At 35.6% G+C, this 13,497-nt stretch overlaps 1 protein-coding gene across 2 annotated transcripts in view; it reads left to right on the top strand.

Moving 5' to 3' along the window:
- Window positions 1–9,802, top strand: part of LOC117111037 (TM2 domain-containing protein 2-like) — a 19,034-nt gene extending 9,232 nt beyond the window's left edge. Inside the window, exons 2-4 of one of the 2 annotated variants that reach the window (XM_033253903.1) lie at window positions 6,441–6,522; window positions 7,089–7,201; window positions 8,529–9,802. In XM_033253903.1, the coding sequence (XP_033109794.1) occupies window positions 6,441–6,522; window positions 7,089–7,201; window positions 8,529–8,742 (409 nt within the window). In that variant the 3' untranslated portion in view covers window positions 8,743–9,802. The remainder of the gene's footprint in view (window positions 1–6,440; window positions 6,523–7,088; window positions 7,202–8,528) is intronic. The other variant, XM_033253904.1, reaches the window with a different exon arrangement.
- Window positions 9,803–13,497: the final 3,695 nt, after the last annotated feature.

Below are 13,497 nucleotides of genomic sequence, written 5' to 3'. Positions count from 1 at the left end.
TTTTTTTTTTTTAACTATACACTCACAAACTCAATTTAATATAGGTTTGTTTACCACCCGTCCGCACACTAGCCAGTCCACTTGCAGTTCTATGCTCTACTGTTGTTCTATAGGCCTATACTGTAGCCACATATGGTATCCATTATGCCTGTTGTGTTGAGGAGTGAATTGTGCATGATAATATATAGAGATAATTGCATTATGACGCTGTTATTCATAGGTAAAGTTTCTGCTTGCTATAGATGCTTGTATGTAATTTTGGTCTCTGTTGTTTTATTCTCCTTTTTTTGCTGTTTTTCCTTGCGAAACTCTTTTTTCATGTTCGATCAAAAAAAAAAAAAAAAAAAACCTCCCTCCCTAACATGAAAATTGATAACATAAGGATGCTAACCAATTGTTTTATTTTACATGGCCTTACAAGTAATTTAACTGTTCCCTGGTATGGCTGAGTGGTATAATAGAATAGTGTGTGTTTCGAACTACAAACACAAAACTGTGATAAATAGAATTGAGGCAGTGAAAAGTGGAAAATTTGTGGTTAAATTATAGATACACTCTGGAATTTTCTGACCCTGTCAGACAGCCTCTCTGAATCTATCTGACAGGATGTTTTGTCGACGGACAGCTTGCTGACAGAGGTTTCATCGACAGTGTCCATTTTAATCAAAATATGCTTGCCAACAGCTAAATTCGGTGCTTTTGGCATTGTATTTTAATTAAAGCAGGCCTAACTAGGCTTTAAAACTTATGAGCATGTCAATATATATATTCCTCGCACAAGTACAGTAGGCCTGTATAATCCAATTTAAACATTATTATCAATTAAAGTAATTCAAACCATCATTGCTCTAATTGTATAGTCGCATGATTTTCAAAGTACTTAAATATTTAATAAAAATATAGATGAACATGTGTTTATTATAGGCCTGTATGTAATATTTTTGGCAGAATCTTGTGTTGCATAATTATTATATTGAAAGAGTGTCTGCATGTATGGATACTGTATATATATAAATAACGACTTTCCATGACGATCCAGTCCTCCACAAAAAAAAAAAAAAAAATCTGTCAAAGAAACATCAATCACATCACAAAAATAAATTGTCGGCGAAATGTCTGTCGGTGAATTGGTTGTGGCAAATTGGCTGTCAGCGAATCATCCAGTCTGCGAATTCTATTTTGGCGAATTCCGGTGTCAGTGAATTTTCTTTCGGTCAACTGTCTGTCGGCCAAACGTTCATTGGCAAACTGGCATTCGGCGAAATGCCCTAGTACCGGCAAAACGTTAATTACTTATCTATCTATGTACTTTTAATCATTAGAAAAGTATATTCACTGTTCAACTAAAAAAGTAGATTTTATTCGAGTATAAACTTCAGACGTCAGCTACATTGTAAATATACAATGGATGAACGCAAAACAAATGTGTGACCTTTCTTTAACCTTTATTCTGCATATTAATGCCTGACATTTAATCAGAAATGCGTTTTAACAATTTTTTTAACGCAGTGACTATTTTTACGACGATTCGTGAAGATAGTTCCCAATGCTATTCTTACAAAGCGTTAGCGTCCCTCGCCGCAGGGGAAAATAAACAAGTCTTGAACTGAGCGAACCGCGACGCTAAATCTAGCCTAGGCCCAGATAAAGGTCACACAGGCTTGGTAGATGCCAGCCTATGCAGCGGGGTAGCTACGAGTGAACTACATGTACGCAGCTGGGAATAGCGTATATATTGTAGGCCTACATTCATACTTTTATAACAGCTCCCTGGTCTTGGGTGGGTGGAAGTATATATATAAAAAATGAATTTTGTAAAACACAAAAATTAGGCCTAAACATGAAAAATGTATGTGAGCCTAGGGCCTATTTATCGCCAAACGATATAGGCCTAACTGTTTGTTTTCATGTTCAAATTTGTGAATGCGAATCCCCACTCGATGGTTCCTGAAATTTTATTACCAATTATTGGTGATCCGCTAACGTTAGCGGATCACCTATTGTTATTGTCAGGATCATCATCATCTTTTTTTTATTCTTTCTTTCTCCCCTTTTCTGTTCGCACGATATCTCAAAAACTGCCACGAGTTACCGCACAATCGCTGTCAGCGAACCTTTGGCTTGGTCTGGAATAGTCATGGTAAGCTTTTCAACGCGCTCAGTGTTGCATGACGTCATCTACGTGCGATTTAGCGTTTTTACATTATCGAGCATATCAGCCTAACAAATTGCCATTTCGAAATCGTATTAAGTGAGCATTAACTTTGGGTTAATGTTGAATGTACTGTACCTTACTTTTACGCGTGCGCTTAATAACGCGCGCGCACGCATGCGTCAAAATTTCAAAATGCTTGAAATCACTTTTTGACTAAATTGGAGCACGTTTCAGGCCATTTTGAGCATTTCAAAATTTTTCATAATTTTCAACTACGCGCGCCCACTTTTACTTGCGTAGTACGTATGGAAGTTAGAAATTAGGTTTTTTTTACATAATTTGGGTTCCTGACATTGTTTCCACAGATTTCCATCCTTTTTGGTCATCTTATGGCCAATAGCAATGTCGTACGTGCGCATCAAATGTAGGTATCTTTGCGCGGATTTGGCTCCTTAGGTTGAAAGGTGACCCCCAATTTTTATTTCATATTTTGAAAGCACATAAGTTGTAAATATGATTTTATAGATCAAAATGGCTGATCGGACATTGTGACGTCATCATATTGGCATCTGAATTCAACAAAAGTGAATTATAGCTATGACGTCATTTTTGAAAATACGCATTTGAGCGTATCTCGCTTATCCTTAATTGATCGTCTTCCAACTTTGAGTAAGTTATAGCTGAGACAATTCTCTTTCATATATTTGACTTGGTTTTACATTTTGATGACGTCATCATGGTAAAAAAAATTGTTTTTTCTGACCCCCACATCTTTCTTTCCTCAAAACGTTGATGCGCCCATATCATCTTAACCATTCGTCATTTCTGAATCATATTAAGTGAGCATAATCTTCAGGTCAAGGTTGAATGTTAGGTACCTTAATTTTCCGTTCGCGCGACTTAATGTGCGCGTACGCGTGCGTCAACATTTACATGCATAAAACCATGAATATTTTTAATCACTTATAGCTCCATAGGATGAAAGGTGACCCCCAATTTTTATTACATATTATGAAAGCACATGAGTTGTAGATACGATTTTATAGATCATATTGGCTGATCGGACATTGTGACGTCATCATATTGCCATTTGAATTAAGANNTTAAGAAAAAATTGAATTTGTATTTATTTCGTTATTACTTTATATACTCCTTTGAACGTACTCGCTTATCTTGATTGATTGTCTCCCACCTGTGAGTATGTTATAGCTAAATCAATTCTCTTTCGGAAGTGTCACTTTATTTTTTATTTTGATGACGTCATCATGTTCAAAAAGAATGCTTTTTTGGAGCCTTCTCATCTTTCTTTCTTAAAAGATGTAAACACATTGAAAAAAGAGGGCGGCAGACTGAATTTCGACACTATCAGACCGATAGTTCGTATACTGTAAAGGCAAAATTCGTGTGGCATTACCAACCAACAGGGGGTTTTAAATTAAACTTGACAAGGTTTGTCAGGCACATCGTATAAGGTCTTCGTACTTGTGCGTTAACATTTTAAAATTGTTAATATCACTTTTCAGATAATTTAAAGCACGTTTCAGGTCATTTTGAATATTCCAAAACTTTCCAAAATTTACGCTCATTTCCACGCCCACAGCACGTACTGAAGCTGGAACTTATGTTTCGGTTACATGTGTTGGGTTTGTGACACTGTATTAATACTACCGTGCGCAAGGACGTTAAGACGTATGTGTACACATTCTTAAGTCTTCAAAATGCTCAAAATTACTCTTTTCCTTTAAAATTCCTTTTAAAATGCTCAAAATTACTCTTAAATAGAGCATGTTTTAGCATATAATATTTTCCAATCAGAACCGTGCGTGCTTCGTGAGGGTCAAAGTACGGCGGATCACCTAACTCGTCCTCAGTGACGAGTTCAAATCTAGTTTTTATTTGATAATATTACAGTTTATTAATTGGTGTTTTTCTCTTTTTACAGAAACAATGCAAATGCAAGTCGATTGGTTTGACTCTGAGACACATATTGTCATTGTTGCGTTTCCCGATATTATTTGACCATGTTGTTTAAAATGCTAATAAAATGGAGATTTATGAAATTAGCATGTCATTTGTTTTGCATATGATTGTTTTTTTGTTTGCTGCCTTTCCATATCATGTTTATAATATTAAATATAGGCCTATGTATAAATAAAAATAAAATATAGGCCTACTGTGATTTGATGAAGTAGGGCAGCGCCAGGAATTCCCGACGAAGGGTCTAAGCTCCCCGATAAAATTTGTAGAATTTTTTTCTTTATTCAAAAATAACATTTTGTGTTAATTATAGGATCTTTTTATCCTGTCAAAAGTACCAGCCCCCAGTCCGGGAAGAGCTGGCACCACCACTGCAACCCATACCATCGTAATTACGATATACAATACCTCGCACATACCGTAGCACTCCCCACACTACACAGTTTTTAATCCTTACAATTTGACAGCTTATTAAGGCATGCTTAAATCGTAATTTCGGCGCTCGAGATTTTATTTTTCCCCAACGACCTTGCTGGAAATTCCCTGACAGGGGGTCCAAATATCCTGGACGGAAGCCCTTTGACCCTCTGGGCCCCGCTAGCGCTGCCCCTTTGATAAAGGGGATGGACTATTAAAGTTCCCCAAAAGGTTCCCACGCCTGTTCCAACGGTACTCTTTAGGTAAAGCTCAAACAAGTTTTGTACTTCCTTCTTTTATTTCCATTTTGGGATACATAGGTAGGCTGATTACTGTTTAAAATACACCAATAATACACACATGTTTATTAAAACTGTAAATTAACTCTGATGAGGCCTATTACCTGTACTAATTGCTTGGATCATGTACTATAAAAATACTGTATTCCACAGTATTTTTGAGGGTGAAGCAGACACATTTTTGCACGCCAGCTTCAGGAAAGTGGGTGCACTTCCACAGGGTAGATGCTAAACATAGACGACTGGCTATTTTTAGATGCAACGCATGTAGTGGTAGTGAACATGTCGTACGTGCGTTTACCTAATAATTATTAATTATTGTCACAAGTATTGAAGTACACGATGGCGTGTACTTCAATACTTGTGTATGTATTATACTTTCTTATTGCATATAGGCCCTATTTTACAAAAATCAGATAGCCTATCAATGCATATTTGATTGAACAAATTAATTCAATATTGTAACAAACACATTGGCCTTTATTATGAAGCATTCATAAATTGAAAAGTTACTACTGTATAAAAAAAAATGTACTGTATATGTCCGATCGCACTTCACTTCTGGGACTGCAAGAAAAGAACATAGTTTTCAATACAGAACACACAGTACTATTTATTTATTTCTTGTTTAACCTGGTTTAACTCCGTTAAAACCAACTGTTCCTTATGATCAGGATAGATACAGTACTGTTTCATACTAAAATGAAAACATATGATTAGAACATTAAGGTAATGGAAATGCAACAAACAAGAAAACAAACGTCTGACAAACAATAACTTTTATCACTGATCTCAAACCAACCGACTTACATTTGCGTTGTTTCTGTAAAAGAGAAAAATAACACCAATTAATAAACTGTAATATCAGTAATCAAATAAAAATAATTGGTAATGAATTTCCAGGAATACCCGCATTCACAAAATTAAACATCGAACAATCTTGTAGGCTTTTTGACCGTTAAGCCTATATATAGTTTGGGGGAGGCCCAGGCTACACATTAATTAATTTTTCATGTTTAATTTTTGTGTTTTACAAAATTGAAAAATTCATGTTTTATACTGCCACCCCAGACCAGGGAGCATATACAAGTATGAAAGCCTACAATGTAGGCCTACGCTATTCCTAGCTGCGTACATGTAGTTCACTCCTAGCTCTTCCGCTACATAGGCTGTCATCTACCAAGCCAGTTCAAGACTTTTTTATTTTTCCCCGCGATGAGGGACGCTATCACGCATCGCGCATGTGCTAGTGACCATCGTAAGAATAGCATTGGGAGCTGTCTTCAGGACTCGTAAAAATAGTCACAGGCAGTGCAAACCCACTGTGTGAAGACGTGACCAAAACATTGAAGTCACGGTTTTAACATACCTAAATTATACAGAGTTGAAGCATCCAACTATCCCAATAAAATTTTATTTTTATTTTCATTCCGCCCTCCTCTGATGATCTTTAAAAAAAATAAGTATGCGAAACAAGGAATAAAAAAGTGTCGCCCAGAGGTACAGTAAAGCCATGGATATTGCATTTTAAGATTGAATAAACATTTAAAATGAAAGACAAAAATAATTTTGTTTTATATTTGTATTTACAGGCCAGATGAGTTTTTTGAATGCGATCAGCCAAAAAGTATAGAAGAAGGAAATGAAACAACAGAAGATGGTGGTTGTAAACAGGTATATAAACTATCCAAACAATGTTGAATCTAAGGAATCATGTAGTGTAGTGAAACATGATATATAGTGAATAAAACAGACACTCCCCCCATTTTAAATTTTGGAATTGCAAATTTGCGTACTACAGGGTATACTAATAATGGTATCAGATTGGCAAAATACTGTAAAGCTTGTCATATATTCCCTTCCTGTTTTATAATTCATAGAGTAAAGCCCCTTTTTCACCAAGTTTTTAAATGTTCAAAAGTCTGTATCTTATTAACCATTCCCAATTTTTTCATAAAACACATTTTAGTGCTTATAGGAAAATCAGTTACAGCATATAAGACTTTATTTCCCTCCAGAACCCGACTTGAAATAAGACTAAAAAAGGGATATGACTTTTTCCCCCCACCCCACAATTTCAGATGGCCATCTTCTAAACTTCGAAATGGCAAGTTAAACTACATGCTAAAACAAACTAAAAATATATAATTCACCCTTTATACAGACATCCAATTTAGCAACAATATGTTGTTAATTTATTTGGAATGAAAATTAATTTTATGATTGTTTTTATTTTTAAGTATGGAAAAGTGAAATATCAAGATGTTGAAACAACTAAAGTGATATGTCGCCCTCTAGCAGGTATCCAATGCTATGGATCTAGGGAATTCAACCAAACTGTACCTTGTGTAAAGTAAGTCTACTGTGTATTCAATATAGAAAATTAAATTCTATAATTAGAAATTAGTTATGAAACCAACCAAGGGAAAAAGTGCCAGTAAGCTAAATGTTCAACTTACCGATTTGATTACCAAATGTGCTGGAACAGCAACTCACTTAACGCAACTCCCAATTTTTATTTTTTTTAAATTTATTTATTTTATTTATTTATTTATTTTTTTTTGGTGGGTTGGGGAAGGTTAAGTAGTCCTGCCATTTACATTCTTTAATATATTCAGGTGGAATATATAATATCATTAAAATTATTTGCAGAAAGAACTTTACAATGATTTCTTACTGTCAGTGGTTGCTAAATAATCCAGAAAAGAATGGCTAACAACAATAATAATTGTTTGTTTTGGGCAGATAATAGTATACAAATATTGACTGCTCTTGAGGGGAATAGTGAAGTCTATTGCCCCGAGGTGATGTGGAGACCTTAGTCTACATTCTCCACATCACCGAGAGGCTATAGATTTCACTGTTCCCCGAATCAATATTTGTTTTATATACCTCATAAATAGATTCTACGAGACCTAAAAAGTAATGAAGATAGTACACACCAAGGGCCTGTCTCTCTCAGCATCGTAGAGGTCGTGTCTCCTTTACCGTTCGTGCAAGTCATAAATCTAGAAATTGCACATCGTGCAACAGGTCAAAAAAGTACTGTCAATTAGGGTGATAGTACTTTCTATTGCACACTTCTTAACCAATCAGATGCCTAGAATCTATGTATGCAGTATACACTTGATAGCTCATCATGCAGTAATACAAAATTAAATGAAAACATTACAATTTGCAGAATCACTTGACCAGGAAACCCTTGTTGCTCCACACATAACTAAGCAGGGGCAGATGCAGACGGTGAGATCGCACCCCCCACCCTAAATTGCATTAAAAAAAATAATTCTTGCATTGTATTGTTGATATGAATGTAGGTCTTGTACCAGTAAGATTTTTAGTGTATGAGAGTGCAATTTCCAGGGCACATACAGGACCATATTCTCCAAATGTTCCCACCTCAGCCCCAATCATGGTGGGGCTGAGGTGCCCTTGACTCCCACGCACCCCCTACTGCCAAATTCTGCATTTGCTCCAGCTATGAGTTCCTCTAGATTACTGTTGAATAGTATTATTAGCTCTGTCCTTACAGCAATATTAACTTGCATGACTTAAATCAAATAACTTCATTAATTTTGTTATGTATTATTGATACATTGAATTTTATTCTGTCTTCGTTGTATTTTTTGACCTAAAAAATTACAAATAATAAAATAGTTTTATTTTACTTTAAATTTCAGATATGATAATCATTATTTTGTGTCCACTTTACTGTTTTCAATTTTATTGGGTTTCTTTGGAGTTGATCGCTTCTGTTTAGGGCACGTTGGAACTGCTGTTGCCAAACTACTAACCCTAGGTGGACTTGGTATCTGGTGGGTTGTGGACATAATTCTTTTAGTGACCGGTCAACTACGACCAGCAGATGATTATAGTTGGAGCCCATATTATTGACCAAAGTGTGTTGTATCAGTGCCAGCTGTAGTATTAATATCGAAGGGCAACAATCTATACACGTTCAATAATGGAATGCCCAGAATCAAGGAGAAACTGTTATTTTCGGAGATGTTAAAGTGTATCTTGCAGTCAAAATCGAAGAGTACCACACAAACAATTCAAGAACCAAATATTAGCTAAGCAGATTAGACACCAAATTGTATTTTCTACTAGCTGTTATTTTAAGTGTGGCTGCTCTCCACACATTGCAGAATTTGACAAAATATTCATTAAAAAAAAGTATGAATGAGCCTTCCTATTTAATGAACTATATTTTGAGTGTTTAATAATTATAATATGTAACTTGTTAAATTTTGATTTTGATTTATCTGTTTACTTTCTTAATCAACTATATTGACTTAAGATAGATGACTTTTTAATAATGAAAGTAAATTTAAGAAAAAGATTATGAATTGTGCAATGAACTTTGTTTACAAATTCTGAAATTATATTGTACAGTAATAAAGGCCAAAAAAAGCATGTGTTGCCAAGTTCATCTAACAATTTTTTCCTCTGTATCATCAAAGAAAAATTAATACAGTGTTCGAATAAAGGACATAATAATACATTGTGTAGCATAGCTCTCAACGAATGTAGACTTATAAATAAATGAATAAAGAAATTGTGTAATAAAATGCTTTTGATGGGATTCGAACTGCGACCTCTCACTGTCAAGGCGAGTGTCATAATCATTTGACCACAGAGACTTCATGGTTGAACAGATTCAAATACCGCCAGATACACTCTTTTAAGACAAGTTACGGCTAGAAACAAATAATTGCATGTATAAATCAAGATAGCCGTTAATACTGTTAAATTATTTATAAATCATCAAAGAAGGGTAAAATACAGCGTTTGAATAAAGGACATAATAATACATCGTGTAGCATAGCTCTCAACGAACGGAGTCCTATAAATAAATGAATAAAGAAATTGTGTAATAAAATTCCTCTGACAGGATTCAAACCTGCCTCATAACCATCAGACAACAGAGGCTTCAGGTCGATTGTGTCATATATACGGCGTATATAAATAGTGTGTTTTATATTGGATTCCATATATCTTGTTGCTCGCTGTTTCATTTTGTTTGTAGCTGAAAAGAACCTGGGTGGAGATAGAAAGACAGGGGAAGAAGAATGGAGTAAGAAAGTAAAGAAAAGAAGGCTGATATGGTATGGGCACCTGCTCCGCTTAGATGAACACACTCCAGCTAGACTGGCATACCACGAAGCAGAGCGAAAGGTAAAACGTCCGCAGGGGTGGCTGACAACAACATGGATGGCCAACATCAAGAAGGAAACCAGATTTGTCACACACGGGTCTATGCACGCACTTGCTAAAAAACGCACTGAATGGCGGAAATTAGTGAAATGCGCGATGTCTAATGTGATGGAACATCACGTCCTTATTAAACACTGTATATGTACCTTTGATAATTTATCCTGTAGTAATATATATATATATGTGTGGGTGTGTGTGTTGTATAAACATACTGTATGTAAGAAATGTAACATTTTCTGAAAAAATATGTGTATGTTTATAATCTTTACTTGACATTTGAAACCTTAACCATAATATTTTAGCCATATTGTTTCCATTTTACCAATCAGAAATATGGACTTATTAAATTGGAATAATAATAGTTAGACCTACAGTAGGCCTTTACTAAGGAGCATGAATTGAAAATGTCATTGTGGTTAAGAGCTATCGAAATACTTTAAATATTTTTAAGACTTGTTTGTATAGTATGATAAATGATATTTTGAACCGATAGTAAATGATCGTACGATACAAATTTCAACCTGTGGAAAAATACACTTGCATGCTCTATGACAACACACACACACACACGGGTCGTAATATCTATCTATCTATGTCTATCTATACTGTATATTAATTCTACTAAGGCCCTAGTGTAAGTTCACCTGTCTCCTCTGAAACTGCTGGAAGGAATGTGCTCATATCTCATACTCTGGGGTTTCTATAAGTCACGACCACATTCTGCTACTTTTATAGGCTGGATATTGGATATAACAAAGAAAAAACAGCAAAAAAAAAACAAAAAACCGAAAATCAGTACCTGTTGCGCGAGTTGTTTACGTCACGTAAATACAGTACCCCATCGATTTTGTACTGCAGTGCTTAGGTCTAAAAAAAAAAACACGGCAGGCCGTAAAAGAATACAGTAGTCTCTATTTTGCAGCTTTATTACGTCATCACGCAGTGCTTCTCTCATCACATGTCAACAAAATGAGTGAGCAGCATGTTCCTGTACCACTTACGATCGAGTACCCATTGCATTAAGCTCAAAACATCAGCAATAAATAGCATGTTTTAGAAATCGAACAAGTAAAGATAATGATAAGCCTCGGCACAAGCAAGCTCGGACTAATCATACTGTGCTAGCCCAGCCCAATTGGCCTATCCTATGATGAGAGGTAGACCTAGGTTCAGGTTTAGTTTAGTTAGCTGGGCCTACCTTCTCTCTCGAAACTGGGTCGGATCAATATGGCTTTCTTCTGCAATGCCATAGTGCATTAAGTTTAAGTTTAGGGTGAAGCCAGCTACACCAATCAATACTTCGAATTTACGTAAACGCGTCTCAGTAATGCATGCATCCATCTATTTTATTCAGAGAAACATTTCTCTCGTGCTAAACTAGGCTAGGCCTTCTGTATTTACAGTATGCTGTATTTTTTACGTACAAGAGGGTAGCCCTACTCCAGTGTAGGCTGCATAATACAACAGGCCCGGATCCAGTAGGTGAGAGGGAGTGCAAACAGTGGAAGGGGAGGGAACGTGCCCGCATCGTTTTGCCACTCATTTTTTTTTATTTTATTTTAGTGCAATGTTATGTGCTACTCGCTTATTTATTCTGAAACTGTTCTGCCCCCCCCCCCTTTGAAAAATTCTTGATCCACCCTTGATCAAACTGCACAATAATAAAAGGCCTATTCATTTTGTTGTGCTGAAAATGGCAAAGCAGAGGGAAGCGGTCAGGCTGGTCCGATTATGACCTGCCAAATATAATCACGAATCGTTTGTATGCAAATTGTCCTTTTAATACATTATCTATTTTTTAAACAAAATTACAGTATGGCCTATCAGATTACCTCGATGTTAAAATCATGGAGGGCTGGTTCCTTCCTCCATGTCTACACCACGCCAGTATACATACACACCCATACCTTACCGTTCTTCTTCGGGCCAAGTGCCCCATAAGCCTGCAAGATGTGCTCTCCTCTCAGTTCTAGTTCTGGCAATCGGTCTTGCTTCATTCCAAGATCTCCATTCTAGCATTATTCTCTCCTCCACCGTTCGCCTCCAAGTTGTTCTAGGGCATCCCACTTTTCGTTTTCCTTCAGGCTTCCATGAAATAACAGTCATCCAGTGACTTTCAGGATTCATCCTTAGCACGTGGCCGATCCACTTCCATCTTCTTGCTTTTACTTCCTCACTAGGGAGTAGTTCAGCATTAGTAATGACATATGGTCATCTTAAGCATTTTAATTGGAATACAGTATGTCAAGCTTCTTTTCATCTTCATTTATCTTCCATGTTTCGCATTCATAGAGTAGTACAGATTTGACTAAGAGTATTAAATATCTTGATTTTGGTTTTCAGTAGGTATTCGTTAGATTTCCATATTGTTTCAGCTTCATAGTGGCACTTAGTAAGGTATTTGTCGACCTCATTAAGTTGATGTCCCTCAATCTCTATTCTGCTGCTGTTGTTGCTATTTATCCTAGTACTTCAGTTTTCTTCTTATTTATCTTTAGCCCAGTTTTTGCAGCAAAGTCATTTAGTTTTGTTGCCTTTGTCTGCATATGTTAAATACGAGATGACATAAGTGCAATGCCGTCCACAAAGTCTAAATCCTCATGTTTTGTCGTAAACTTCCACCTTATCCTTGTTTTGCTACCGTCAGTTGCTTTCTTGAATGTGAATCATCCTCAACACAGTCGCACTGTAGGCATGAGCTTAGCATTTTCCATATACATAATCTTGTTCTAGTTGGAATAATTCTATGTAATAATTTAAAATTTATTTGTTTGAGTTTGTTTCCTCTAATCATTTTTTTCTTTTCCAAGTTAGCATTTAATCAACTGTAGTATTAAAATATAATTCCCATTTTATTTGACATTTCGATTCTATACCTTTTATTTCGATAAAATAATTATACGTTTGTTTGCACTTTGTATTACACAGGTTTTTAACAAGCTATTGTTTTTTTGGTTTTTTTTTGCATTCTCATTAATTGTGAAAAAATACATATTTCTATTCATGTAAAATGGCCTTTAGCACTTGTGATATTCTGATATCCAATTTGAATTAGTCAACATTTCTATTAATTCGTGCGATTGAACAAATGTATTACCAAGTACAATATCTTTGATTTTTATTATACCTGATCTTACCCAGTTTCTACACAATAGTGATAATTCATTGTAGTTATCATTTATTTCCCCAAATATTTTGTTCTAGTATTTCATTATAGCATGTTGGGTTTCATTATAATTTCGTTAAAACTAGTTAACGCCTGTAACACGCCTAAATAAAAACTAGGAATACTGTCACATTTTTATTTTATTTTTTTTACATTTAAGTGTGACATAGTTCCAATAACACATTGTGGGCCAATTCTATTAAAATACATAGACGGTAAGAATTTCCACTAGACGTTTCATCATTAAAAAGACGTCTAGCCCATGA

The sequence above is a fragment of the Anneissia japonica genome, unplaced genomic scaffold (genome assembly GCF_011630105.1).
Source record: "Anneissia japonica isolate Jap-2015-1 unplaced genomic scaffold, ASM1163010v1 scaffold573_len2283161_cov171, whole genome shotgun sequence".
In the NCBI taxonomy this organism is placed as follows: Eukaryota; Metazoa; Echinodermata; class Crinoidea; order Comatulida; family Comatulidae; genus Anneissia; species Anneissia japonica.
Note: the sequence above shows the minus strand (reverse complement) of the source record. Positions and strands in the feature narration are given on the sequence as shown.